Source organism: Pogoniulus pusillus, chromosome 3 (genome assembly GCF_015220805.1).
Source record: "Pogoniulus pusillus isolate bPogPus1 chromosome 3, bPogPus1.pri, whole genome shotgun sequence".
NCBI classification, from domain to species: Eukaryota; Metazoa; Chordata; class Aves; order Piciformes; family Lybiidae; genus Pogoniulus; species Pogoniulus pusillus.
The window spans coordinates 25,161,418-25,187,944 of NC_087266.1; the positions used below are offsets into that span (position 1 = coordinate 25,161,418).

A 26,527-nucleotide genomic window follows, 5' to 3' on the forward strand; every position below is an offset into this window, starting at 1 on the left:
AGCAGCCTGTAATCGGGTTCTTCTCACCAAAACATTCTAGCCTGCTTCAAACTAGCACAACAGTTCGTTTTTATAATGTCATCTCTTGAATATCCTGCTGCTAAAATTAACATTACATCTTCTATAATGGTAATATTTAGTTTGTGATGAGCTTTAATGGAAGTAAGGTAACTTGACCTTTATGTTTTTGAATAACCTCATGTAAATCATGCAAAAACTGATCTGTAGATGGGACTGGGAATTATTTAGTTAAAGTATCAGCATTTCAAGACCACTTTCTTCCTTTACAGTTGAAGTTTCTTAATCCTGTTTTTCAGATTACTTGTTGAACGTATCTTTGCTCAGTACATGGTCCCTCACAACTTGGAAACAAATGAACGAATGAAGTGTTTGTATTACCTTTACGCAACACTGGATTCAAATGCTGTGAAGTATGTGCTGGTTTTGACTATTTGCAAAATAATTTTTCAAACAAATATTACTGCAGGTCAGCTCTAAATCATGAACTAGTGGGAAAAGTAGTTTATGAACTCTCAGAAAACAGAATGTAGCGCTATTTTAAGCAATTTTTGGAAAATAAAAGTGATAGGGTGCTTTGTAACAAAGTCTGGTACCTTTTAACCATGAGCAGCGGAAAAAATTGTCAGAGCTCTAGGAAGAAGCTTCAGTCCTTCCTCCGTTTGCCTTCTCCACCTTAAAATAAGCATATGTGCATGAATGTGACTAATAGTTCTGCTGCTATAATACTCAGTTAGTTTTACTTTATTTTTCATATATTAGTACTCAGTCCCTTGAAAATCAAATGTAGACCTTTCTTCTCACGAGGGAGACTAGAAAAAACTGTATATGAAAGAATGGCTTAAAATATCCTTAAACCTGTAGAAACTGGTGTTGAATCCCTGCATTTCTTGTGCTACCTGCTGAAAAGGTATTCCAACTGTAACAAACTAAAATTAAGAATAGTATATGAACAACAAAGTTACTGTTGTATTAATTTTTAGTATAGACTAAACAAAAGTGCAGAAGGGATTCTTTACAGTGCTTGTTATTTCAGGCAACAAGTAGCTTCTGAGTTCTGCATTTTTCATATGCAGCTGTACTGATTTTATAGGCATAGTTTGCTCAGTTATGGACTACGGAAGTTTTTTTAAATGAAAATGTGATGACTGTTTATATCACTTATTTTTCCTGGAAAGTGTGCTAATTTTCAATTCAGCTGAATTAATTCTAACATATCTCTTACAAGTCTAATCATGTCCAATTTTCCTAATTTATTTACAGGTTATTCATCTAGTAGCTGGTTTTGCTGTTCAAGAAAAACATTGTTTTGATGATAAAAATCTTAAATATCTGCTTTAGCCTGCTTCTTGGAATGTTTTTAGACTGCTTTCAGGCTTGCACAAAGGAGTTCTTAATGGGCCAGACATCAGTTAATTCCTATTTCTTTTAAAGTCGGTGTACTTATACATCTGAAATGAAACTCATTTCCATATCTTGCTTTGTTCCAGTCTAATACAACCAATTACATTTTCCCTGTCATGCCACTAGGAGATACTTAGACTTTGCTCACACAGCAGTGAAAGTTCAGGTCATAATAACATTTCTGAGTCTGAAGTTGAAAAGATTTTAAATGGCTCTTACTTGACAGTTTTGTGTTATTTGTTGAGTAGACAATTTTGGCAACTCCTACTTTTATTTATCTGTTTATTTATTTGTTTATTTTTAGAGCATTGAATGAAATGTGGAAATGTCAAAATCTGCTACGACATCAAGTAAAGGATTTAGTTGACCTAATTAAACAACCCAAAGTGAGTTCAATTTATCTTTACCCAACAATGAATATGCAGTATTACTTAATATGATGCTTTTAAATTCCATTTGCTTGACTAACTTAGATATTTTTAATGGTAGGTAGAAAATACTATGAAATTCAACTCCACTGAACTATGGAAATATAGATAAATTTTGCTAGTAAAATTGAGGAGTGTGATGGTTTGAGAGTTACCTGCCCCCTCACACGTAAGAAGATCACCCCAACTGGACTCAACCATCTGGAAGATAAGGAGTGAAGCTGTATTTACAGCTCAGCACAATTTACAAGGATATATATATACAGTTATATACAAGTTAAAAGCAATACAGAAACACAGGATCCCTCCCAGAACAGTCAGATTGCCAGGAGGCTCCCAACCCAAACCCCCTTTCCTCTTCCCCCTCTTTCCCTCTCTTCAGAAATAACTAGATCAATCCCTGTATATCTCACCTGTTAAATCTGGAGAGATCTGAATTGAGGTGTCAAAAGGACAACAAGAAGATTAGGGGGGGAAAAAAAAGTTAGATCGGATTAGAGTTAAGGCAGGGGCAACCACAGAGACCAGACCGCCAGAAAGAAGGAACAGAACCGAGAGTTGAGCAATGTGAGAGAAATAAGTCTTATCTATATTTTGTCTATTTGCATTTCTCAGCAGAATGAGGGATATAGGTTACTGTTGTATTTTTTTTCTTTATTCACACAGCTAAGGATTTAATTTCTATCAGTAATGTATTCCAGTTAACCTCAAACGAGCACAATGAGGATATTACTTTTTTTTTGGGATTTCTTGATATTTCATACTGAAATAGACACTCAGTTTGAGTTACATTCTTGCCAGGATTGTCATAGCTCTTGAAAGTGGAGGGGAAACAGTATATTAATTTTGGTTGCCAAATTTAGTAATTAAGAAAATATACCTGTGCACCCTAACTTCTTGTCTTGTGTGTGATGAATAACATTCAAGAAATCACATTTTTATCTCAGCAGGTTACTTATTTATCTTTATTGTTGGAAACTGATTAAATGTTGTATTGAGATACCAGATTACAATTATTTGTTTACAGATTTGCTCAGAGTTAAAAAATAAACATTTATTGAGAATATTCTCATAAAGTAACATTTAGATTTTGTTTCAGGTATGTTTATATACATACTCCTGTATGAGGCAGAGGGGAAGAACCGTATGATGACATTTTAGATATAATTGGGAATGTGATTAGAACTTTAATGACAGAAGTTTAATGTGGTGCTTTCAAAAGAAGAAAGAACAAATAGTGTTGCCATGCTCACATTCCTCTGTGTGAAGATTTTTTGTTTGTTTGTTTGTTTCCCCCTTATATGTGCATGTACTCTTATTACAGTAAATTTAATGAAGTTTTCTGACAGTTGTGTGCTGTTACTACCTCAGCTGGGAGGAGTGACTAACTGTGTGGTCAGATTAGGTAATATATCTGCCTAGAAGTATTATTGTCTTGCAGAGAAACACACAGCAAATCAAAATGCGTCCCCTGCTGTTTCTGTCCTGATAGCAGTGAAATTCATACTTTTGAATTGGTGCATTTAAAAGATGCTGCAGTGTTGCATTAAAATTCAAATGCAGCAGTTGCTAGCATAAAAATACTGCTTGCTTTTTGGTGACTGTATGGAAATGTTTCTCGTGTATTTAGTATTGTTTGGTGTAGTTTAACTTTATGCATTTAAACCTTTGAATTTCTTGATTGGATTTTCTACATTTCAGTTGAGAGTGAAATTTCAACTTTTTGTTTTCAAGGAAATGTAATGCATTTTTTTTTCTTAACTGTGAAGTATCAAATGTGATATGGCATTAAACATGTAGGCTTTGCCAGTTTAAGCATTGCATTCATAGCAGTGTATGCTCTTGATGTATTTTGCATTTTGCCATGTACCTTTGGCCCTATCTTCTGCTACAAAGTGCTAATTCTTTATACTGAATATTCTATTGCATGGGACACTTTAGTGAACTTATGATACTCTCAGATGCTGTTGCAGACAACAAAATAGTTTTAAGTCAGGGAATTTTAGTTTATTGTCAATTAACAAACTTTTAATTATTCTGGGTTTGAGAAATAAAATATCAAATAGAGAAGCAGCTTTTGACTCCCCTTCAGATGCCTCTCTTCACTTCTGCAGGCAGCCAGGATCTGCAGGCCTCTCACCCCATGATATGCTCAGTCCCTTTGAGGTGATGGCAGCACAGCCATTTGCTTTGTACTACTCTAGCATGGGTTTCTCCACCAACTAGATTCCCGTTTGGAGTCATACATTCTCCAGTACCTCCTCTTAAATGTGTTTTCTCTGTGGCACCATAGCCTCCTCTGACTGGTTCAAGCATTGGATTGATTTGTCAGTTGCAAAACTGGCTGGAAGTGCTTTTGACCCACACAGAGCAGTCTCTGACCTCCTCCTGCACAGGTCACCCTGACAGCCTTTTGTTACCCTGAACCCTGTCTATTGTGCCCAGTACAGATGCTTATATATTTTTACAAAGTATTTTATTGTGATGCTCCTTGTATGGCTTATTTAGGTTGCTTTTCTTCCCAAAATTGATAATTAATGCATTTAATTAAGTAGTTGTGCTTAAGATGAGTGTGTTTTCATAATCATAAATTTAAGGGGCATGCAGGCCAAGGCAGTAACAGAGACAAATATCCATTAGTCATTTGTTCAGGGAAGAAAACCTGAAATGACGTGGTGTTGCTGTACGTGCAGGGGAGAAAATGCAGCAAAGGTGATCAAATCTGGAAACAGGTAGCCCAGAGAAATTACGAGATCTTTACTCTTGTAAATATTTGAAATGCAGCTGCATGAGACCTTGGGCAAAACCTGATCTAAGTTCACCCTGCTTTGAGTAGGTGGTTCAAATGGGTGCCCTGCAGTTGTCACTGCCAAGCTACATTACTCTCTGATTATAAATCTTAGAACCTTACAGTCCAATGTTTCTTTCATCTTGGAAAACCTTTTTGCCATTTAATGAAACTCTCCAGGGCATTCTTCTTTTCTTCTTCAGACTCTATCCAGTCTAAGCACTATTGAAAATGCATTAAGAAGTGTTTCTATTGGTTATAATATCTTCTAATCTGAGACAGAGCAGACCTCAAACTTGCCTTCAAGTTACTTTTCCAAAGAGCAAAAGCATAAATTACAACTGCTCTTGTCTTCTGCATCAGTGGTGTACTGTCCAATAAAATACATAAACTTACCTGTTCACTTGTTTCTAAGTCAGTAGTACAAGACAATGTAGGTAGCATCACAATAAACTTTCTTAATATAAATGTTTATTTATCATCTTCAGTCTGTCATTATTCAGTGGAGCTGCACTTTTAGCAGTTAAAAGAATACTTCTGACTTGGATTATTTCATTTTTGGCAGAATGATTTAGTAGTTCGCTCAACTTAAGGTCTGTTTTAATGGAAGCTTAGCCAGTACTTGAAGACTTAGCCAGTATTAGAGACCAAACCAGAAAGAATCAAAGAAGCTCCACAGTACAGTTTTAGCATTTTCTTCTGAGCTGTAAGGGTTGCCATTATGGAGCTTCTGAATCTGTTGACGTTTGAATCCTGTAAACCAGATTTGATTTCTTGTTTGTTTTACATTTCTTGTCTGAACATACCTGTTTTGCTGTGATGGTATTCTTCTTACACTAAAAAGTGGAAAAAAATTCTGCGGAAATACCGAATGGCTAAAATTATGGGCCAAGTGTCCTCATCTAAAGGTAGAGAGTATGTCCACTAAAAAGATTGCTTGTCTGCATCTTATACTGTGCTTCTATTATACTCTGATCTTTGAGATTGCCATTGTTCTCAGACATTGCTAGATTTTCCACAAATTTGCTAAATAATTTCCTTTCTGTAGTGACAGAAAATCCTGTTAGGCTATGTACCTATTCAAGTAGAAGTTGAAGGATACTCCTCTTGAAAATACACTCCCATGTACAAGGTTATTGTAATAAGTTGTGATTTTTGTTATCTCCAAAAAGTATGCCTTGTTTGAAACTTATTTGAGATCCATATGCAGATTTTATTACTAAAATCATAGAATCATAGAATCAACCAGGTTGGAAGAGACCTCGAAGGTCATCCAGTCCAACCTATCTCCCAGCCCTATCCAGTCAACTAGACCACCACCTCCCAGGGCAGCCCATTCCAATGGGAAATCACTCTCTCTGTGAAGAACTTCCTCCTAATATCCAGCCTATACTTTCCCCGGCACAACTTCAGACTGTGTCCCCTTGTTCTGTTGCTGGTTGCCTGGGAGAAGAGGCCACCCCCCACCTGGCTACAATGTCCCTTTAGGTAGTTGTAGACAGCAATGAGGTCACCCCTGAGCGTCCTCTTCTCCAGGCTAAACAACCCCAGCTCCCTCAGTCTCTCCTCATAGGGTTTATGTTCCAGGCCCCTCACCAGCTTTGTCGCCAATCTCTGGACACCTTCCAGCACCTCAACATCTTTCTTGAATTGAGGGGCCCAGAACTGGACACAGTACTCAAGGTGTGGCCTTACCAGTGTTGAGTACAGGGGAAGAATAACCTCCCTTGTCATACTGGCCACACTCTTCCTGATGCAGGCCAGGATGCCATTGGCTCTCTTGGCCACCTGGGCACACTGCTGCCTCATCTTCAGCCTACTGTCTATCAGTACCCCCAGATCCCTTTCTTCCTGGCTGCTCTCCAGCCACTCAGTCCCCAGCCTGTAGCACTGCTTGGGGTTGTTGTGGCCAAAGTGCAGAACCCTGCACTTGGCCTTGTTAAATCTCATCCCATTGGCCTCTGCCCACCCATCCAGCCTGTCCAGGTCCCTCTGCAGGGCTTAGGTAAGAAGAGTTCCTCTAAGGCAGGGGTCCTCAAACTTTTTAAACAGGGGGCTGGTTCACTGTCCCTCAGACACTGTCAGGGGCCAGACTGTAGTTTGGAAAAAAGTGAATTAATTCCTATACACACTGCACATATTTTATTTGTAGTAATGCACAAAAATCGGGAAAAATAATGCAATATTTAAAATGAAGAACAATTGTAATCAACAAAAGCAAATAGTATTTCAGTGTGAACTATGGGCTTGCTTTTGGCTAATGAGATGGCCAGTGTTAGGTTCCATATTTGTCACTGCTAGTTCTAGCAAGTGATGCAAGTGTTCATCAGTTAGTTTGGATCTGATTGGAGATTTCAGATGTTTAATTCAGGAAATAGTCTGCTCATAGACACAGATGCTGCCAAAGATGGCTGCAATTTTGAGTGCATGCTTCCTGAGATTATTATATGTTTCTTAGGGTAGAGATGCATAGAAATTAGTAAGGCTGCTCGATTTGAATGCATCTTTCAGCAAGTCACAAGTCTATAGTTCATCCAATTCCATTTGGTAAATCGGATCAACAGTTTCAATGTCAACAGAAAATGGGTTCTGGAAAAGCTGTATGTCCTGTTCATGGAGACAAAGCTCTTCAAATGTAATTTGAAACTCCTTCTGCAACATTTTTAGTACATCTATACATATTTTGCTTGGGAATGCAACTGCTTTTTTTTCTGCAGACAGGTATTGAGTTGTGGGGAGATGGCAGAAGTTTTCCTCCTTTACTTGGTTAATGAGTGGGTCTGATTTGACTTGAAATGCTTTCACATGTGAATACATATCATAGATGAGCTTGCCTTTCCTTGAAGGTGGACATCGAAATTGTTGAGTAGCTCTGTTACATCTGCAAGAAATGCAAGGTGCCATTTGCATTCTGCATCTTTGAGCTCTGGTACTTCTTTTTTTTAGAAAGCATAAAATCATAAACCTGTGGAAGTATGTCATAAAATAATATCAAAACTCTCCCTTGACTCAGCCAATGGACTCCTGTGTGGTACAGAATATCTTCATAGGCAACATTTAGCTCAGACAGAAATTCCTGAAACTCTCTGTGGTTTAGTGCATGAGCTCTAATGAAGGTAACACAAGAAACCACAGTTTTCATGACAGAGTCCAGCTTCAGTGATTTACAAGACAGTGCTTGTTCGTGGATGATGCAGTGTATGGCTATTGGATGTGAATGGTTGCGTTTGTCCATCTCTTTGTTAACGCATGCAACCACTCCTTTCATGGACCCCACCATGCTAAGAGCACCATCAGTTGTCACACTGAATAGTTCACCCCAGTCCAGCTCCAAATCATTCATAGTTTGGCAAACTTTCTCATAGATATCCTCTCCTGTAGTTGTTCCTTTGATGCTTTTCAGTGTAGCAAACGCCTCTGTGACTTCAAAAGAATCATTTATCCCATGAATGAAAATTAGAAGTTGTGTAGAATCATGAACATCATTGCTTTCGTCAAGTGCCAATGAGAAATAGGAGGGAGAGGAGGACAAGGGCGGCAGCGGCGTGGTTTGTAGCCAAGAGGCACTCTATGGTGGGGGGCATGTCGAGGACAAGGTGCCGGTTCCAGCCCAGTCCCGGCGGGCGCTTGGGGGCTGCGGAGGCCAGTGCGCAGATTAAGGGGCAGGAAGTCGCTACTTGGTTTCCTCCCCAGACCCTGGCAGGCGGGGCAGGGGGGCCTGTAAATACCAGCAGGCTGGATTGAGGACCCTGGGGGGACCGTATCCGGCCCACAGGCTGTAGTTTGAGGACCCCTGCTCAAAGGGGTGAGCCTTCTTTTTGAGTTCACTTGACATTTTATTTTTTGTAACTTTTAGTCTTATGTGCTGTTGCTTTTTTTCTGTTAAAGGAAATTCTGTGTAAGTTCAAGTAATTACAGTGACTTGTGATGGTTTCGGTGTTACCTGCCCCCCTCCATTTTCTAAAATTGCCCAGACTAGACTCAGAGGCTCTGGAAATTTAATGAAGCTTTATATTTACAGCCCAGCACAATATTCAAGCAGATATTTACAATATATGCAGTTATATACAGAAATATACAAGTTGAAAGATAATACAGAAACACAGAAATCATTAGTAATGTCTATGGTAGCATACCATTTGGCCTCCTTCAATTCCAGCTCATACTGGAGTTCCAGCATGTCTGGCACAGCTGCTCTCATGGGTGGAGTCACCTCATTGACGGCATGAAAATCTACTGTCAGTCGCCAGTCTCCGTTAGGCTTGCACACAGGCTACATGGGACTGTTGAAAGGTGAATGAGTTTTCTTGATGACAGCCTGACTTTCCAGTTGATGAATCAGCTGATGAATGGGCAACAAAGAATCATAGAGAGTCACGGTTAGTTCTGTACTGCCTGTGATGCACAGTTTGAGTAGCAATTGGCAGTTTCAGATCCTGTATGTCATGATGTCCCACAACTGCAGATTGATCTGAAAGTTCAGGTCTAATGGACAATTTCAATTTACCATCCTCAGTCTCTACAGATGCTATTCCAAAAGCCCATTTGTGACCCTTAGGATCTTTGAAACAACCTTGTCTCAAAAAGTCCATTCCCAGAATGCAAGGCGCATCAGGACCAGTTACAATAGTATGTTTCTTCCACTCTTTACCAGTTAAAATTATCTCAGCCTGCAACTTGGTTAACTCTTGAGATCCACCAGTGATTCCAAAGATAGATATGGACTCTGTCCCTTTGCAATTGGATGGCAACAAAGTACACTGAGCACCTGTGTCAACTAAAGCCCTGTATTTCCAAACTCTTGAGCTGCCAGGCCACCTAATGAATACATTCCAATAGATTCGGTTCTCTCCACTATCCCTTTCCTCCTGGCTGGAGGCAGGGCACCCCTAATGCTGAACGTGGCATGTAGGGTGTACACAGTGATTGGTGTTGTTGTGAGAGGAACTGCAACTGTTGGAGCAATTGCAGTTGCTCTCAGGAGCTGAAGAAGTGACAGCTATTTTCCTGGCATCGCTGCCTCTGTTTCTGCCACTCTGCAGTTCCCTGACTCTCTTTGAAAGAGCTGAAGTAGGTTTACCATCCCATTTGTTCATGTTCTCACCGTATTTGTCACGCAGAAGTATCCACAGTGACGCACGTGATTGCTGATGTCTGGGTGGAATTTGTCTCCTCCTGGGCTGGAATTGCCTTGCAGGAGGTGGGTGTCTGTTCCTGATGGCAGAAACATGCACCCATTCAGATGATGCAGGAATGGTATCTCTTACCAGATTGGAAATTGAGGTTTTAAGGTCCTACTTCAGTTCTTTCGTGCTATTTTTCATCTCTGTGCCCAGAGTTTTTATGGCCAAGACTAGGGCAGAATGTGGCAAGCTGTTCTCTATCTGCCTGAGCTGATCAGTGAATTCACCAACAATGAAAGACCTTCCATTATCACTCCTTGATAGAAACTTGCTGGCCAAGATGTTAACATAGGATGAAGGAGCAAGCTTAATAATCTTCATGAGACCTGTTCTAAGAGGAATGTCATCAGGCTCATGTGTGCAATGATCTCCATAAAGCACTTTGTTCACAGCAAACTCCTTCAGAAGCTTAATTCCCTGTTCAGTGGTGGTCTACTTCTTGGCAGCCCATGGAAGCCCATCTTGGGAAGGATATCTCATAACCACAGCCATCAGAAGGCGTGTCCACAAGCTAACCTTACCAAGAGAACTTGCTAGGTATTTGTCCACTCCACTTTCCTTGGTGAGTGGCCCTAGCTGCTTGGCAGACTTGTCTCCTACCTGTAGTGCATTTGCAACAATAGTATGGCATCTCACTAGCCAACTTAGGATTGGCTCTCCTGATTCCCGTGAGTATTACTTCCTAACTTCCCTGACCTCTCTGAGGGGACCATTTGAATCCTGGATGTCATCCTTCTCCTCTTCTTCTTCTTGTTCTGGTTGTCCCTGGCCTGGAAACAGAACTTTCCTAAGAGCACTCTTAAACTCATTGGAACCATCCTCTTTCTTGGCAGCCAATCTCACAATGCTCCTCTCATTAGATTACTGAGATCACAGTATCACAGTATCACCAAGGTTGGAAGAGACCTCACAGATCATCAAGTCCAACCCTTTACCACAGTGCCCAAGGCTAGACCATGGCACCAAGTGCCACATCCAACCTTGCCTTGAACTGCCCCAGGGACGACGACTCCACCACCTCCCCGGGCAGCCCATTCCAGTGTCCAATGACTCTCTCAGTGAAGAACTTTCTCCTCACCTCGAGCCTAAATTTCCCCTGGCGCAGCCTGAGGCTGTGTCCTCTTGTTCTGGAGCTGGCCACCTGAGAGAAGAGAGCAACCTCCTCCTGGCCACAACCACCCTTCAGGTAGTTGTAGACAGCAATAAGGTCACCCCTGAGCCTCCTCTTCTCCAGGCTAAACAACCCCAGCTCCCTAAGCCTCTCCTCGTAGGGCTTGTGCTCGAGGCCTCTCACCAGCCTCGTCGCCCTTCTCTGGACACGCTCAAGCATCTCAATGTCCTTCCTAAACTGGGGGGCCCAGAACTGAACGCAGTACTCGAGGTGTGGTCTGACCAGTGCAGAGTACAGGGGCAGAATGACCTCCCTGCTCCTGCTGACCACACCATTCCTGAGGCAGGCCAGGATGCCATTGGCTCTCTTGGCCACCTGGGCACACTGCTGGCTCATGTTCAGGTGGGTATCAATCAGTACCCCCAGATCCCTCTCTGTCTGGCTGCTCTCCAGCCACTCCGACCCCAGCCTGTATCTCTGCATGGGGTTGTTGTGGCCAAAGTGCAGCACCCTGCACTTCGAGCTATTGAACCCCATCCCATTGGCCTCTGCCCATCTGTCCAGGCGGTCAAGGTCACGCTGCAGAGCCCTTCTGCCCTCCAGCTCAGTCACATCTGCCCCCAGCTTAGTGTCATCTGCAAACTTGCTGATGACTGACTCGATGCCCTCATCCAGATCATCTATGAAAATGTTAAAGAGGATGGGGCCCAGCACAGATCCCTGAGGGACACCACTAGTGACTGGCCGCCAGCTGGATGTGGCACCATTCACCACCACTCTCTGGGTCCGGCCCTCCAGCCAGTTCCTAACCCAGCACAGAGTGTTACCATCCAAGCCGCGGGCTGACAGCTTAGCCAGCAGTTTGCTGTGGGGGACAGTGTCAAAGGCCTTGCTGAAGTCCAGATAGACCACATCCACAGGCCTCCCCACATCCACCAAGCGGGTCACCTGATCATAGAAGGAGATCAGGTTAGAAAGGCAGGATCTGCCCTTCCTAAACCCATGCTGGCTGGACCTGAGATCTTTGCCATCCCTCAGGTGCGCAGTTATTGGCCCCAAGAGAACCTGCTCCATCAGTTTCCCTGGCACTGAGGTCAGGCTGACAGGTCTGTAGTTCCCAGGTTCCTCCATCCGACCCTTTTTGTGGATGGGGACCACGTTGGCCATTTTCCAGTCTCCTGGGACCTCTCCGGTGAGCCAGGACTGCTGGAAAATGATGGAGAGCGGCTTGGCCAGCTCAGATGCCAGCTCTCTCAGCACCCTGGGATGGATCCCATCTGGTCCCATGGACTTGTGGGTGTCCAGATGACTCAGCAGGTCCTGAACTAATTCTTCATGGATTTCCAGGGGGACACACCCCTCCCCGACCCCATCCCCCAGTTCAAGAGGCCACTTGCCCTGAACTCCTCCCTCCTTACTGTTGAAAACTGAGGCGAAGAAGGCATTCAGGACCTCTGCCTTTGCTTCATCATCAGTTATAGTGTTCCCCTCCTGGTCCAGTAAGGAGTGGAGGCTCTTCTTGCCCTTCCTTTTGGCGTTGATAAATTTATAAAAGTGTTTTTTGTTAACTTTCACGGAAGTGGCAGCCTAAGTTCTAGCTGAGCCTTAGCCTCTCTAATTTTTCTCCTACATAGTCTGGCTACCTCCTTAAACACATCAGCAGAAGCCTTCCCCTCCTTCCAGAGGCGATACACCCTCTTTTTCTCCCCCACTTCCTTCAGGAGCTCTTTGCTCATCCAGGCTGGTCGCCTCCCCCTGCGGCTCATCTTTCGGCATGTGGGAACTGTCAGTTCCTGTGCCTTCAAGAGCTCCTGTTTAAAGTATGTCCAACCATCCTGGACCCCTTTGTTCTCAAGGACTGCTGCCCAGGGGACATTGGAAATAAGTTCCTTGAGCAAACTGAAGTTTGCCCTCCGAAAGTCCAAGGTGTAGGTTTTGTTGAAGTGCCTCCCTACCTCCCTGTATATTGAAAATTCCACTAACTCGTGATCACTACACCCCAGGCAGCCTCCCACTATCACATCTCCTACCAGCCCTTCTCTGTTGGAGAGCAGCAGGTCAAGCTGAGCTTGACCCCTAGTAGGCTCGCTTAACAGTTGGGTCATGAAGCTGTCCTCCATGCACTCCAGAAATCTCCTGGACTGCCTCCTCTCTGCTGAATTAAGTTCCCAGCAGATATCTGGCAGGTTAAAGTCACCCACAAGGACAAGATCTGAAGATCTTGAGACAGCCTCCAACTGTTTGTAAAATATCTCATCTGTTCCCTCATCCTGGTTGGGTGGTCTGTAACAGACTCCAACCAGGATGTCAGATTTATTAGTCCTACCTCTGATTTTAATCCACAAGGTCTCTACCCCTTCATCCCTCACTTCAAGCTCAATGGCATGGAGTGACTCTCTAATATACAGGGCCACCCCTCCTCCTCTTCGCCCTTGCCTATCTCTCCTAAAAAGGTTATATCCCTCCAGTATAACAGCCCAGTCATGCCTGTCGTCCCACCAAGTTTCTGAAATGGCAACTACATCGTAGTCCCCCTGGTGGACCAGGACTTCCAATTCCTCCTGTTTGTTACCCAAGCTGCGTGCATTGGTGTAGATACACTTCAGCTGGGCTCTCGATTCAATTGTCCTTAGTTTCCTTCCCACTCTCTCCTTCTCAGAGAGAGCAATTTCCTCACCCACCCCCTTCAGACCTAGTTTAAAGCCCGCCTAATGAGCCCTGCCAACTCCATTGCCAGGACTCTCCTGCCCTTCCTAGATAACTGCACCCCATCACAAGCCAGCAGGTCCGGTGCAGTAAAAGTTCCCCCATGGTCAAAGAACCCGAAACGCCGCCGCTCGCACCATCCCTTCAGCCATTTGTTGATATCGTAGGTTCTGCTATTCCTCTCTGTGAACTCCCTTGCCACAGAGGGAACTGAGCAGAACACCACCTGCGCTCCCGCCCCATCTATCAATTTCCCCAGGGCTTTAAATTCCTTTTTAATTGCCCTGGTCCCCTTCTTTTCAATTTCGTCGCTGCCAGCCTGTATTACCAACAAGGGGTAATAATCAGAGGACTGGATTAGGTTAGGGATTCTCCTGGTGATGTCCCTAACCCGGGCACCAGGAAGGGAGCAGACCTCCCTGTGAGACGGGTCAGGACGACAAATGGGTCCCTCTGTCCCCCTCAAGATGGAGTCCCCGACAACTACAACTCTTCTCTTTTTCTTGTTTTTTGTGGAGCTAGTCACCAGAGTTGGTGGTGACTGCTCCACCCTAGGCAATGTCTCAGTGGGATGATCCTCATTGCTCTCACCCTCTGTACCCTCTGCATGCAGCGCCTCATACTTGTTGCACAAGGGCAGAGGAGGAGAAGGAGAGGGCCGGGGAGGATTTCCCTTACTACCCCTGACAGGGATCTGCACCCATCCCTCACTGTTTCCAGGGGCAGATTCCTTAGCAGGGGGGATCTGCAGAGCCTGCACCCACAGATCCAGAGATCTAAGTATGTTGGCCAAATCTCAAAGACTGTACTTCTCCTCTTCCTTCTCTTGTGCACCAGAGGTCCCCTCCCCTAAGTCCACTTTTGAATCACTCCTTGTCAGATGTTTCGTCTTTGCCCATGCCTTGGCTGGAGCCAGGAAAAATTGGGCTGAAGTCGTTCTAGCTGGTCTGAACTATTGGGATTCTGATCTGAGGCCTGTGAGTTTGAATCTGGTTTAGGGTTAGGGGTTTCTGTTGTCTGAGGAGTCAAATTAGCTGAAAGAACATGTGGAGCCTGAACAGTTGTCTCTGTTCCTTGGCTGCCTGCCATGTTTTTGTCAACAACTGAGACTTTGGCAGTATGCCCAGAATCTATGGGAGGAGAAGTAGTGGTGGCCCCCCCTTGCTCTCCCTCCAAACCGGAATTATTTCTGTTGTTTGAGCTGCTTATCTCTCTAGTCAAGGTTACCTGTCTCTTCTTCTGGCTTCTTAAAGGCATCACACACAAATTTCTCATACATAATGCCAAAATTATTATAAAATCAAGAATTATAAGACCTAGGATTGCACACAGCAGAAATGCCACTGTCTCATGTGAATAAAATTCAGAGCATGGTTAGGTAACTGGGTCTTAGGCAAAATTACTCTCAATAAAGCAGTAGATGTATCATTTAATGAATTATTGCTGGTAAAAAACCCTGTAATATTAAATCTGACATATCCAAGAATGTAATCTCCAAAATAATTAAAAAAAAAATTGATTTGATTTTTTTCCAAATTAGATTAAACAAAAGGTAACCAATTTGGGCTCTCACCCAGCGGTAGAAGAAAAGGAAAAAAATTGACCACACAGCAGCCCCCGCTAAGTAAAATAGCTTCATTAACTTCATTCTGATCCCAGAATTAATTAAAAAATCAATCAAATTTAATTTGCCCTACGTTGGGCGCCAAAATAAATGATGTGATGGTTTGGGTGTTACCTGCCCCCCTACTTTGTAGAATCACCCAAACTAGACTCAGAGGCTCTGGAAATTGAATGCAGCTTTATATTTACAGCTTAGCTCAATATAGAGCAGATATTTACAATATATGCAGTTATATACAGAAATATACAAGTTGGAAGGTAATAGAGAAACACAACAGCCCTCCCAGAAACCTGAGTCCCCAGGAAGGGCTCTCAACTGCCCTTCCACCTTCTCCCACACCTCTCTACCTTACCCCAGATGTTGCCTTGTGCCCAAGGAAGATTGGTGGATTGGGCAGGGCAGTTAGGAATCAGGTGGATTAATCAAAGATGGCAGATTAGGTTAGAGAAGTGCAGCCCACAGCCCGGACAGAGAGCATCTGCATTATCTATATTTACACTCTAGTTCTTCTACATCTCAGCAAGCCTCTGAGTGAAGTAGGCATCACCATTGCTTCTCTTTCACAGCCTGTAAGCTAACACTCTAGCTAGCTTCAACTAGCACATGACTAAATACTATTCTTTCAAAATTTAAACACTTTTCAAGTGAAAGCTCATAAAGTGTGATTGTCTTCATATTTAAATCTGAATAATTTAATTTGTATCTGTTATAGCCTACAACTATGTGCAGGCAACTACATTGCCGTCTTTGAGTTATATCACTGAAGTTGATCTGTCAGAATTCAGGTGGCAAAAGCACTGCTTCCTTTGTGGTTTGGAAGCTCATGGGTTTACATGCACTTTCATTTTACTTAGGAAGATTTCAGAGCAGTTTAACAAAACTTATTACACAAAAAAAAAATGTTTCTTCTTCTTTCATCTACTTTAGAACACTTCTCTGAAGTTGGGGGTTATTTTCACTGTACAGTTAAGGACTCCCTTTATCATTCCTTAATATTCAAACTTTGGTGTAATTCCACAAAAAAACTTCCTAGTCTGTGGGTTACAGCTAAAAGTGAGGAAAAAGCGTTTTGAGGAATAGTTTGTCAACCTCCAGCTGTATGTGATATATTGACATAACTACTTATTTTTAGGAAATGTAGTTTCATAAAGAAAATGTACTTGCTACGTGGTTTTACCTGTCTGTGAAATCTATTGTTTTGTTTTTTTCCTTTTTTCCATTTATTCAGTCAGGACTAGCTCTTGAGGTGGACTTTGCATGCGCGGTATGAAATCCTATACCAGAAGAATTACCAACAGAAAGAAAATAAATAAGATTTTAAAAAATTGTTTTGTGTAACTGATTTTGCTTTTAAGGTGCTGTAGACAGCTTTATATCAGCAACAGTTTTACTGAAATCTAAGCCTTAAAGATGTTTTGAAATGCAGATTTGTTTTAATTTCTGGGTGTATTTTTTTTTCTGTTGTGGTCATGGTCTGTGGCTGCTATCATCTGCTGTCCCTGTTCAGCTAAACAGGGGTAGCAGTTTTCTTAGTGACCTTGCTTTGTTCTTTCCAGTAAGGTGGCAACTACTACTGAGACTAATCAGAAGCAATATCTGAAAAATAATACAGATGTGACTTCAATGCTTGCTCTTCATTTTATATTTAAAACCAAAGAGGCTGTGGATGGAAAACAGTTGCTACAGACATAACCCATTTGTGCTGTTCATAAGTTACATAGTAGATGGAAAAGTAATAAAAATGTTGTAGATAAGTATGTGTGAGACAGTAATACTGTAGGTATGATCTGTGTTTTATTTCCTGTAACTGCCTAGAATTTGGTGGGTTTGATTTCACACTTTGTTGGCAAAATGGGTGCTGACTTGTTGAGAATGCCTTGTAGAGTTTTTCTTACTCAATGTTAAGTGGAAATACATCATGTGAAATTTCTACCTAATTGGTTTTTCTTTTAACTTGCAGACAGATGCCAGCAGTAAAGCAATATTCTCAAAAGTAATGGTTATAACACGTAAGTCAGTTGAAGTATTTACTCTGATCTCTATCTGCAGCTTTTAGACAGCTTACAAGAAGTAGTTTTGGAACAGATAAAATTTATAACAAAACATGATAAATACGATGTTACAGTGTGTCTTGTGAGGAATTAAACTACCGTAAGCAGAGCTTATTCCTTACTGTAAAAAATCATGAAGCTCATCCTAACATGACATTTTGGCTGCATTGGTTGTGTACAGATTCAAAAATCTAGATCATCTAAAGTGTTAGTGTCTGCTTCAGCATTTATCATAGAATATATACTGCAAGATGTTACCTGACCTACTAAACTATCTGCTAATGTACCTGTCTTTGAGGTGTGAGTACTGTAAGCGTTGTTGGGAGTATTCAACACTTTGGGTTTCAGTAGTAGTGAAAGCACTGTGGAAATGGAGGAACTTCTGTGTAACCCAAACTCTAGGCAAAGTTAAAACCACCAACCTCAGAGCAGTGCTTCCTATTTCTTCCTAGTCCACAATGCCAATAGCACTAAAACCAATGAGAATGAACAAACAAACAAACAACTTGCTTTATGATTCAGAAATCTTGTTTTCAAATTGAGATTTTTTTTCCAAGAAAAATGGCCAGATGTTCCGACAAATATATGCTACTCAAGGCTCATGCATTTTGAAAAAAACAAATCTTGATGCTTGCTTGGCCATATTCCAAATCATTCTTTTTTTTTCTTGTCATATATATCAGATGGTAATTTTCATTCTTCTAGTTTTCAGTTGCCTTTTTTTAATAAGCAGTACAGCAAAAAAAATACTTAGTAGAACTTGTTTTGAACTAACTGCCCTGTAGTTCTTTATTGTTTTCTGTGCCAACTTTGCTTAACACCTACTGTACCAAAAGAAAAGGCAATACCTTAAATAATATATTAACATTTTGCCAATAATTTTTTGGCTGTTATATAAAATGTAAATGTGAAATTAACATGTAGTTTAACAATTGCATTTTAAAAGCTTTCCTAAAAATGTTGCAAGATGTTTGAAAGCTTATGTTTAGTGGAGCAAAACTCTCCTTTTGATGTTTTTCATGCTTGTCATATCAGATGATCTCCAATATAGAATGTATTCTTCTGTGAGGTATAGGCTTTGCATTCTGAGGTCAAGTTCAGCTGTTGGTATTAATAAGAACAACTAGTCTTGCTGACAAATGAGTGTGAAGCACAAGGGAAGCAAATAGTTACAGGAGTTCTGTGGGTACACAAACTTCTAGAAATTCATGTCCTCACAGATATATCTACACATCTTAAGGTCTTTTGTGGTCCTTTTCTTCCCCCAGCCCTTCTTGATTCACTTAAACATATGTAGAAACATTCTTGGTGTGACATTTTAAGCTTGTTTAATCTATAAATCTGATAGACATAAAGAGTGAATTCTTTTGCTTATTTAAAGGAAACCTTCCTGATCCTGGAAAAGCTCAAGATTTCATGAAAAAGTTCACACAAGTTCTAGAAGATGATGAAAAAATAAGAAGTCAGTTAGAGACACTTGTTAGCCCAACATGTTCTTGCAAACAAGCTGAAGGATGTGTGGTAAGAATTACTATTTAAATGTGTAAATGTTTTCAGAAATGAATTTATTATAATTGTAATTAAAACTTCTGTTGCAGAGGGAAATAACAAAGAAGTTGGGCAATCCAAAGCAACCCACAAATCCTTTTCTGGAAATGATAAAATTTCTTCTTGAGAGAATTGCTCCTGTGCACATTGATACTGAATCCATCAGGTATCTTTGTATGTGTGTATTGTCAGCTATAGGTCACAGGGTTTGAAATTGATGTTTCTTTTTTCACCTTTAAACACAAGCAGTAATGGAATGGGTGGATGCAATTTAAGGCCTGGTGACTTGCAGTGTTTTCTTCTGTTTCCCCTTGCTTAGGGGTTTTGTGTCCTCCTTCAGTGTAGCCACAGAAACTATTGAGTTGTCATTCAGCACGGTCAAGACAACTATCAGTAAAAATAGATCAGTTGCTGATGGGCAGTTTGGTTTGTCAGTGACTGACTTCAAATGAAATTGTCTTTCTATGGCTATTTGCTGAAACTTTCCATCTAGAATATTAGTTCATAGTGACATAAACAGTAATTTAACTGAGGAAGTAAAGATTATGGTCATGAAGCATCAAGAATTTAAGGAAGAGTAATTTCCTTTCACTTAAATGAGTCGTGGAAGGGGAAAAAATAATTGCTGAAATGATTTTTTTTTTTACATCTGTGTTTACCTTATTAGAGACAGCTACTTCTAAATACCTGTGCATTCTTACTTGTTAATTACAGCTGTAGAAATTGACTTTGAAGTACTTGAGCTTTTCAGTTTCTGACTGTCGCATATGCAAACTAATGAAGACATTGAGCTTTCATTTAAAAGTCTTTCAAATCTTGAACTAAATACAATATGTATGTGTATTTCAAGTAATATTTACATGTGACTCTAGTAATATTTATTTCACAGTTAAGCAAAAAAGCTGAAAAAAAAAACTCTAGTTCCCCCTACAACTATAGTAAAAGGAACACATGCTTGCTTTGGCCACAGAATTTGTCTTCTATCTTTGTTAAATTTCACTAAACTTCTTCATGTTTGAGACTCCCAACTGTTTGGTTTATTTTTAATAGATGATCATTTTCACCCAGTTAGGAAAAACCCAGGAAAAAAGGCCTCAAATTCTAACTAGGAGGTCCTCTGTGTTTACTGCTTGTTGTGTCTTTAAAATTGATTTTTGGTGATGTGAGATGTTTTTGTTATGGTGATGGTTTGTTTTTTTTCTTCTGTACTGTTTTGGTTTGTTTGATTTATTTTTTGAGGGCTGTGGTGGTCTGGTTTGGTGGGTTTTTTGGGGTTTGGTTTTGTGGGCGGTAAGGTGACTATAAATATAATTTACAGGATGTACTGAAGGAATATTCCTAATACTGTTCAATTCTTGATAGGGAAGCTGCTACACCAGTCAGGAGTAGGATCATTTGGGTAATCACCGTTTTCTGTCCTAGGGTACAGTGTGAGAAAAGCACAAATGTACAGGTGAAATGTACAGGAGCTAGGGCTTAGATTTTTTTCATCAATTCTTAGCACAGCATTTTTTTCTTCTTGGTTGTAGGCTAAACAAAGTAAACAAGTATTTTCCATCAGTTATTAAGAAAGTATACCAGCTATTAACCTCCCCATAATTCTTACTTGAATTCATTACATGTAATGCTCATATTTGCTTGGTTTGGGCATCCTTCCAGAGTAGTTTGTATACAATTCTTACTCCATGATATATAAACAGGGTTTTTTTATTAATGGCTTTGGTTTAAATAGGACATGAGAGCATCTAATTTACAAATATAGTTGGCATACTGGTTTTATAACAAGTTTGTTTAATGCTTTAAATGAGTTCTTTTAATGTGACTATTTTGATAAGTTTAATCTTATATGATGGAATTGCAGTAAATATAATGCCATGTTTTATTTTCCTCTTCAGTGCCCTTATCAAGCAAGTAAACAAGTCTATAGATGGAACAGCTGATGATGAAGATGAGGGTGTACCTACTGACCAGGCAATCAGAGCAGGTCTTGAATTGCTTAAGGCAAGTATTCTCCTGGTGGTCAGTGAACATGTGAAACTTTCTGAAGGAACTTTATTAAAATAAATGTTTAATACACACTCAGTATCTGTAATCATAAACACATGCTGACTATCTGGAAAAATACTGGGTTGATTTTTATTCTCTGTGCTCATCTTATGTGTCACTCCCATGCTGAAGTTTTCAGAATATCTTAATTAAGGGCCTGGTAGGCTCTTCTGAAAGCATGCTGCTCTCTGGCCAGATGTACATGTTTAAATAAAAACTCAAAAAGCCAGTGGCACAAAAATGAAGTGGAGCAAGAATGAATCATGTCATGAAGAACTATATATTTGAAAGAAGTCTTCCAGGTCATTACTTGCATATTCATATGAGCTGGCAATGCACATTTAAGGAAATGGAGTAAGACTGCTCTGAAGAAAGTGGTCTGTACATCATGAGAAGAATCCAGACATGACAAGTGTCAAGAATCCAGAAAAGGGAATGTCATATAATGTAGTGGGGAGGAAGGTAATGGTGGAAACAAAAAACTGTGTATGGATTTTGAGGATTGTCTCTTTGCCGTAGGTCAGAATATTAGACAAAAGGCTAATAGCCATTTAAAAATGGAGAGAAGACAAACTTTCAGGGAGGATTAAATAAGGATTTTTTGAACTTTGTTTTTAGCATGGTATGACTTATCATGTTTGAAAGCAGAGTACAAGGTCTAAAGGATAAATACAGTGTCTAGTCTTTGTGAAGCTTGAGGAACTAGAGACCATATTGTGTATATCTGTACTTTTATTTTAGAAGCAGGAACTTTAGAGCACAATCAGTTATTCCACTTGGAATACAAGTATGAAGTTGGGAAACACACAAACTGGACTCTTCTTAGAGAAACTGTATTATCAGAGGGGCTTCAGAAACCCATGTTATGTTGCAGTGGTTGAAGTTGGTTCAGTTGGTCTAGAAATAACTCCAAACTAAAATCCCTGAAATGTGAGTGTTGCTTCCTCAGCATAAGTTGTGTTTCTCCTAAGAATTGCTTCTACTGTAACTCAATACTTGCTTGTTTAGTTGTAGCCACTGGGAAGTATGTAGTCACACTAACAGGAGAAGAAATCAGGACTGGAGAAATAAGTTAAAGCTAATGAGATCACATATAGACAGAGAAGTTTAGGAGATATTTTTTTAAAAGTGGGTCATGTAACTAATGGAAGCAGAATATTATATATATTCCAGTATGGCATTGGCAAATTCTGTATAATGGACATTTGGAAAATACTAACCTGGCTTTCATCTTATTTTGGCAGGTACTTTCATTTACACACCCTATCTCATTTCATTCAGCTGAAACTTTTGAATCTCTCCTGGCTTGCTTGAAAATGGATGATGAAAAAGTGGCAGAAGCTGCATTACAAATTTTCAAAAATACAGGAAGCAAAATTGAAGAAGACTTTCCTCACATAAGATCGTAAGTACTGAGTAGTGTTCTTTACTACATGGGATTTTGTAAGTTCTTGTTCTTTGTGCATGCTATTGCATTATCCTGCATTCTTTGGAAAAAAAAGGTACTATTTCTGGTAAAAGAAGATAAGGATTTTTAATGACTTCAGAAAAGTCCTTTTTTGAAGAATGGAAGGGAAATGAAGACATTCAAGGTAATGACAGCTGATATGTTACTGATACTATTACATTTTTTTATCTTTGCTCTTCAGAATGGCTTGCATTTTTCCTTATTTAAATATATGTAAATGTAAAAACATTTGGAATTCAATGGGCAAGTGTAGGCAAAGGTATTTCCAAAAGAGCATGTAGTAAGTTATGCAGATAAAATATTTGTTTTACTAAATGAAATTTTCTCAACCAAAACCTGGGGCATTTTAATTGCAGACCATGTAAATAACCCTTTTCATTTTCTTTGAAGAAATAGTCAAAACCAGGACAATTGGCACTTCTGCAGATGTGTTGTGTTCTATGTATACCTGTACTTTTTCGCTAGTTTGATGTTTTGGAACATTTTCAATCTTGTGAAAAATTACTTAGCCCCTTTTTTGGTTTTGTTCCATTTTCTTGTAGTGCTTTGCTTCCAGTGTTGCATCATAAAGCGAAAAAGGGACCACCTCGCCAAGCCAAGTATGCTATTCACTGCATCCACGCAATATTTTCCAGCAAAGAAACTCAGTTTGCACAGATATTTGAGGTGAAATTAAAATATTTAAGATAATTTTTATTAATCTTCTATATTGAATGTCAACTAAGGGATGTGGAGACAATTTATATGGCAAATTGTATCACATGCAGAATAGGGTTGGGCACCTTTCTTCTTTCCCCTCTCTGCCTTTCTTCTTTCCCTCTCCTTGGCAGTTTGGCCTAAAAAAGATGGTACCGAGGGTGATTTTGTATCCTGCAATGTTTAGGGTTGTGTATTATAACAAACAATAGATTAAAACAAAGCATTGAGCAGTCTGCTAGAAGCATGAACTACTTAGGAAAAGAAGAGTCATACAGAACTCCTCGCCTCTTTTGGGACTGACCCAATGTTTTTACATGCTTACAGCAATAATGGAAAACTGAATTATGGTAGATGCTACTTAAAAGTAGTTTTATAGTTATAACTGCAAATGTGCCTTTTAATTAATGCTTATTAACCTTTTTATCTTGAAGGCTGAACCACTGAAATTGCCTTCTTGAGATACAGTATGCCCACTTCTTCATCAGGAAAACAATTATTTGTGTCTGTTTTTCCTACATGGTCCTGCTTGAGCTGCCACTTTTTGAACTGCCTAGATGTGATAAGCTTTTTGTCTGTCATCTTTATTTCTCATTTGATTTGTAAGAGACATGTAGGGTTGATGAACACCTTTATAAATCTAAGCAGGTAATAGTTGTTTTAAAATCATATTTCTGAAATAGAAATGGACATGTATGACTTGGCACAAAACTCTCATGCCCTTGCATTCAATAAGACAGAATTAAATCAGTAATATGTGAATTTGTTGCCTTTATTCTAGCCACTGCATAAAAGTCTGGATCCAAGCAATTTTGAACATCTTATTACACCATTGGTTACTATTGGCCATATAGCCATGCTAGCACCTGATCAGTTTGCTGCTCCTTTGAAATCCTTGGTTGCCACTTTTATTGTTAAAGATTTGCTAATGAACGATAGGGTAAGTGCTTTTAAAACCTTATTTTGAAGTTCTACTTCTCCTGTAGTATGATGCTCAGCAAGTACTTGTGAAAACTTTTGGCTTCTTGGTTCTACTTTTTGTATATGGCTGTCTTTCCATTTCCACATGTACTGTTTAACTGTTGAAAACCCACAGGACAGGAAGGGAGGCAGTACTGATTTGGTAGCCTTTACAAAAGTGACAGGCTGTATAGCACAGCATTTGATCACTCGTGGCTTACCTTCTGTTCAAAAAGGGGAAAATTGCTATTAACTTGACCTAGTCTCTTTCCTTGAGTAAGCAAGTTATGTTTTTCCAGTCAGCAGGAAGCATTTGAAACTACACTGTTTAAATGAAGACTCTTTTAATTTTGCCAGTACTTCTGTATTCATAGTGATAATCAAATGAAAAGGCAAAACAAAATAAAATCAACCTTTGACACTGTCAGATGTTGTTTAGGGAAATATTTACTGTCTAAAACTGTTCATTTTATGTTCCAATCTACTGAATATAGAAATTGGAAATTATGTCAAAATTCGTGTCTGCTATACTCCATAGTGATAGTTTTTAGGTGGCAATAACAAAAGACTCTTTACTTATGTTAAGTTTGCTGTTACTTGAGTAGTAAGAACGGTATGTTGCTTCTGCAATGGCTACTTCTATGTACTTAAGGGTACATTGAGTGCTGCTGTGTTATTTTCCGAAGCAAGCAACTAAGAGATTACAGCAAGTTTCACCACAAGAGTAACAGTATTGTAACAATGTAACATTTGGTTTAGCTTCCAGGAAAGAAGACAACAAAACTTTGGGTCCCTGATGAAGAAGTATCTCCTGAAACTCTTGTTAAAGTAAGTAGCACTTACATACAATTCTAGAAAAATGTAGTATAATACATTAAAAAATCAAAATACTTAATTAACTTTATTAAAGTTGTCAACTGCTTTCCTCTGCTTCCTTGTCACCTTTCTAAAAGTGAAAGAGAAGTGGCAAGTTTTAAATTGAGGATCCTATCAGTGTACTCTTTTTTTTTTTTGATTGCTAGAAGAGAAGAATTTGCTCTTGGGAACTCCCAACTTCTTTTTGCTTTTATAAATAAATTTACATATATTTTATAAATGTTTATTACAGTCTTTTGGGGCTTAGGTTTGTGTGCAACACCTGGATATTTCAAATACTGTCACAGCTGAAGTAAAATTATTTTTTCCCTTCTGTTCAACATAGAATTTAGATACCATAAAGACTTCAAAGTTTTCGTTTTTCCTTTTGCCCTTTGAGGACATTCCAGAAACTTTCTGTGCTTTGGAATAAAGCATAGAATAACAAAAGTTTTGGATTAAAGAAAAAAAATGGTTTGGATTTGTCAGTTTCCTTAAATGATTTTGCTTTTCTCTACTTATGATGTATGTTAGAGAAAAACAAGAGGTTCAGATGGCATTATGAGGAAAATCCTGAGAATAGTCAGGCAATGGAACAGCTTTCTAGAGGCTGCAGGCTGCCAAGGCATCCTGTGCAGTCCCCATTCTTGGAGGCTTTCAATACAATAGTGGATAAAACTGAGACCTGTGCAAATTCATAGATGAGCCGGAGATTGGACAGGAGATTTGACTGGAGACCTCCTGTCACTCCCTTTGACTGGAATTATCCTTTGATAATTATCCTATGTAGCTATGAAGGAAAAAAATTAGGGGCTGTGCAAACTCCTTTCATAATTGTTTAAGTCTTCAGAAATCTTCCATGTCCTTTACTAGTTTCATGGCAATGCTTAATTATGAAGGATTGATAGAATGTCGTCACAACATCAGTTTTACCAACAAGCAAATTAAGAACATGATGGAGCCAGGAAAATTTTGAATGAGTTAGGATTAGGACTTCCTACATGAAAGGAAGGCCAAAGTAGATTCAGACAGTAAAATTGGGAGAAAGGAAATGTGGAGGGGAAGGAAAGAAGCAACAGTTAGAATTTGAAATTACTGAGGAGGTGACAAGATGTTGGGCCACAAAATAGCATTTGGTCGTTCCATGGCCAAATACATCAGGTGCTTAGAGACCAAGAAGATCTAGCATGTTGGGAGGCACAGGTACTGCTTATGGCATGAAAAAAACAGGATTGGTAAACTTGTCAGAAGATCATTTGCTGTTATGTTTTTGTTGTATTTTTATTTCTGTTAAAAGCTTATGGTAGATACTTCCATCTGTTTGAGTGGAAGACCCTTTGAAAGCTAGGGCAAGAATTTAGAGTCTGTGGATCAAAAAATATTTGCATTTTGAGTTCTTGAGTAACAGACGTCCCACATCTTGCTGCTGTACCAAATAGAATTAGAATTCTGTAAGTGGAGTAAATGGGCTACAGTACTAAAGTGTCAAGTCATGTGTAGATGACAGCCCCAGAAATTATATCTGAAGAAACCCTTGTGATCAGTTTGTTGCATGGATCAACTGTACAATTAATTTTATGTGGTGATAGTGTGAATGTTTATATAAAAATTACTAGAACTGCTTACAAAAAGCTTCTGTTT

At 39.9% G+C, this 26,527-nt stretch overlaps 1 protein-coding gene across 4 annotated transcripts in view; it reads left to right on the plus strand.

Annotated features, from left to right (window-relative positions):
- PDS5B (PDS5 cohesin associated factor B) overlaps positions 1 to 26,527 on the plus strand; it is a 123,042-nt gene that overhangs the window by 58,532 nt on the left and 37,983 nt on the right. For all 4 annotated transcript variants that reach the window (XM_064172853.1, XM_064172872.1, XM_064172848.1 and 1 more), the window contains exons 13-22: positions 318 to 431; positions 1,727 to 1,808; positions 17,223 to 17,271; positions 18,695 to 18,834; positions 18,912 to 19,027; positions 20,757 to 20,862; positions 22,152 to 22,312; positions 22,918 to 23,041; positions 23,853 to 24,011; positions 24,791 to 24,859. In XM_064172853.1, the coding sequence (XP_064028923.1) occupies positions 318 to 431; positions 1,727 to 1,808; positions 17,223 to 17,271; positions 18,695 to 18,834; positions 18,912 to 19,027; positions 20,757 to 20,862; positions 22,152 to 22,312; positions 22,918 to 23,041; positions 23,853 to 24,011; positions 24,791 to 24,859 (1,120 nt within the window). The remainder of the gene's footprint in view (positions 1 to 317; positions 432 to 1,726; positions 1,809 to 17,222; positions 17,272 to 18,694; positions 18,835 to 18,911; positions 19,028 to 20,756; positions 20,863 to 22,151; positions 22,313 to 22,917; positions 23,042 to 23,852; positions 24,012 to 24,790; positions 24,860 to 26,527) is intronic.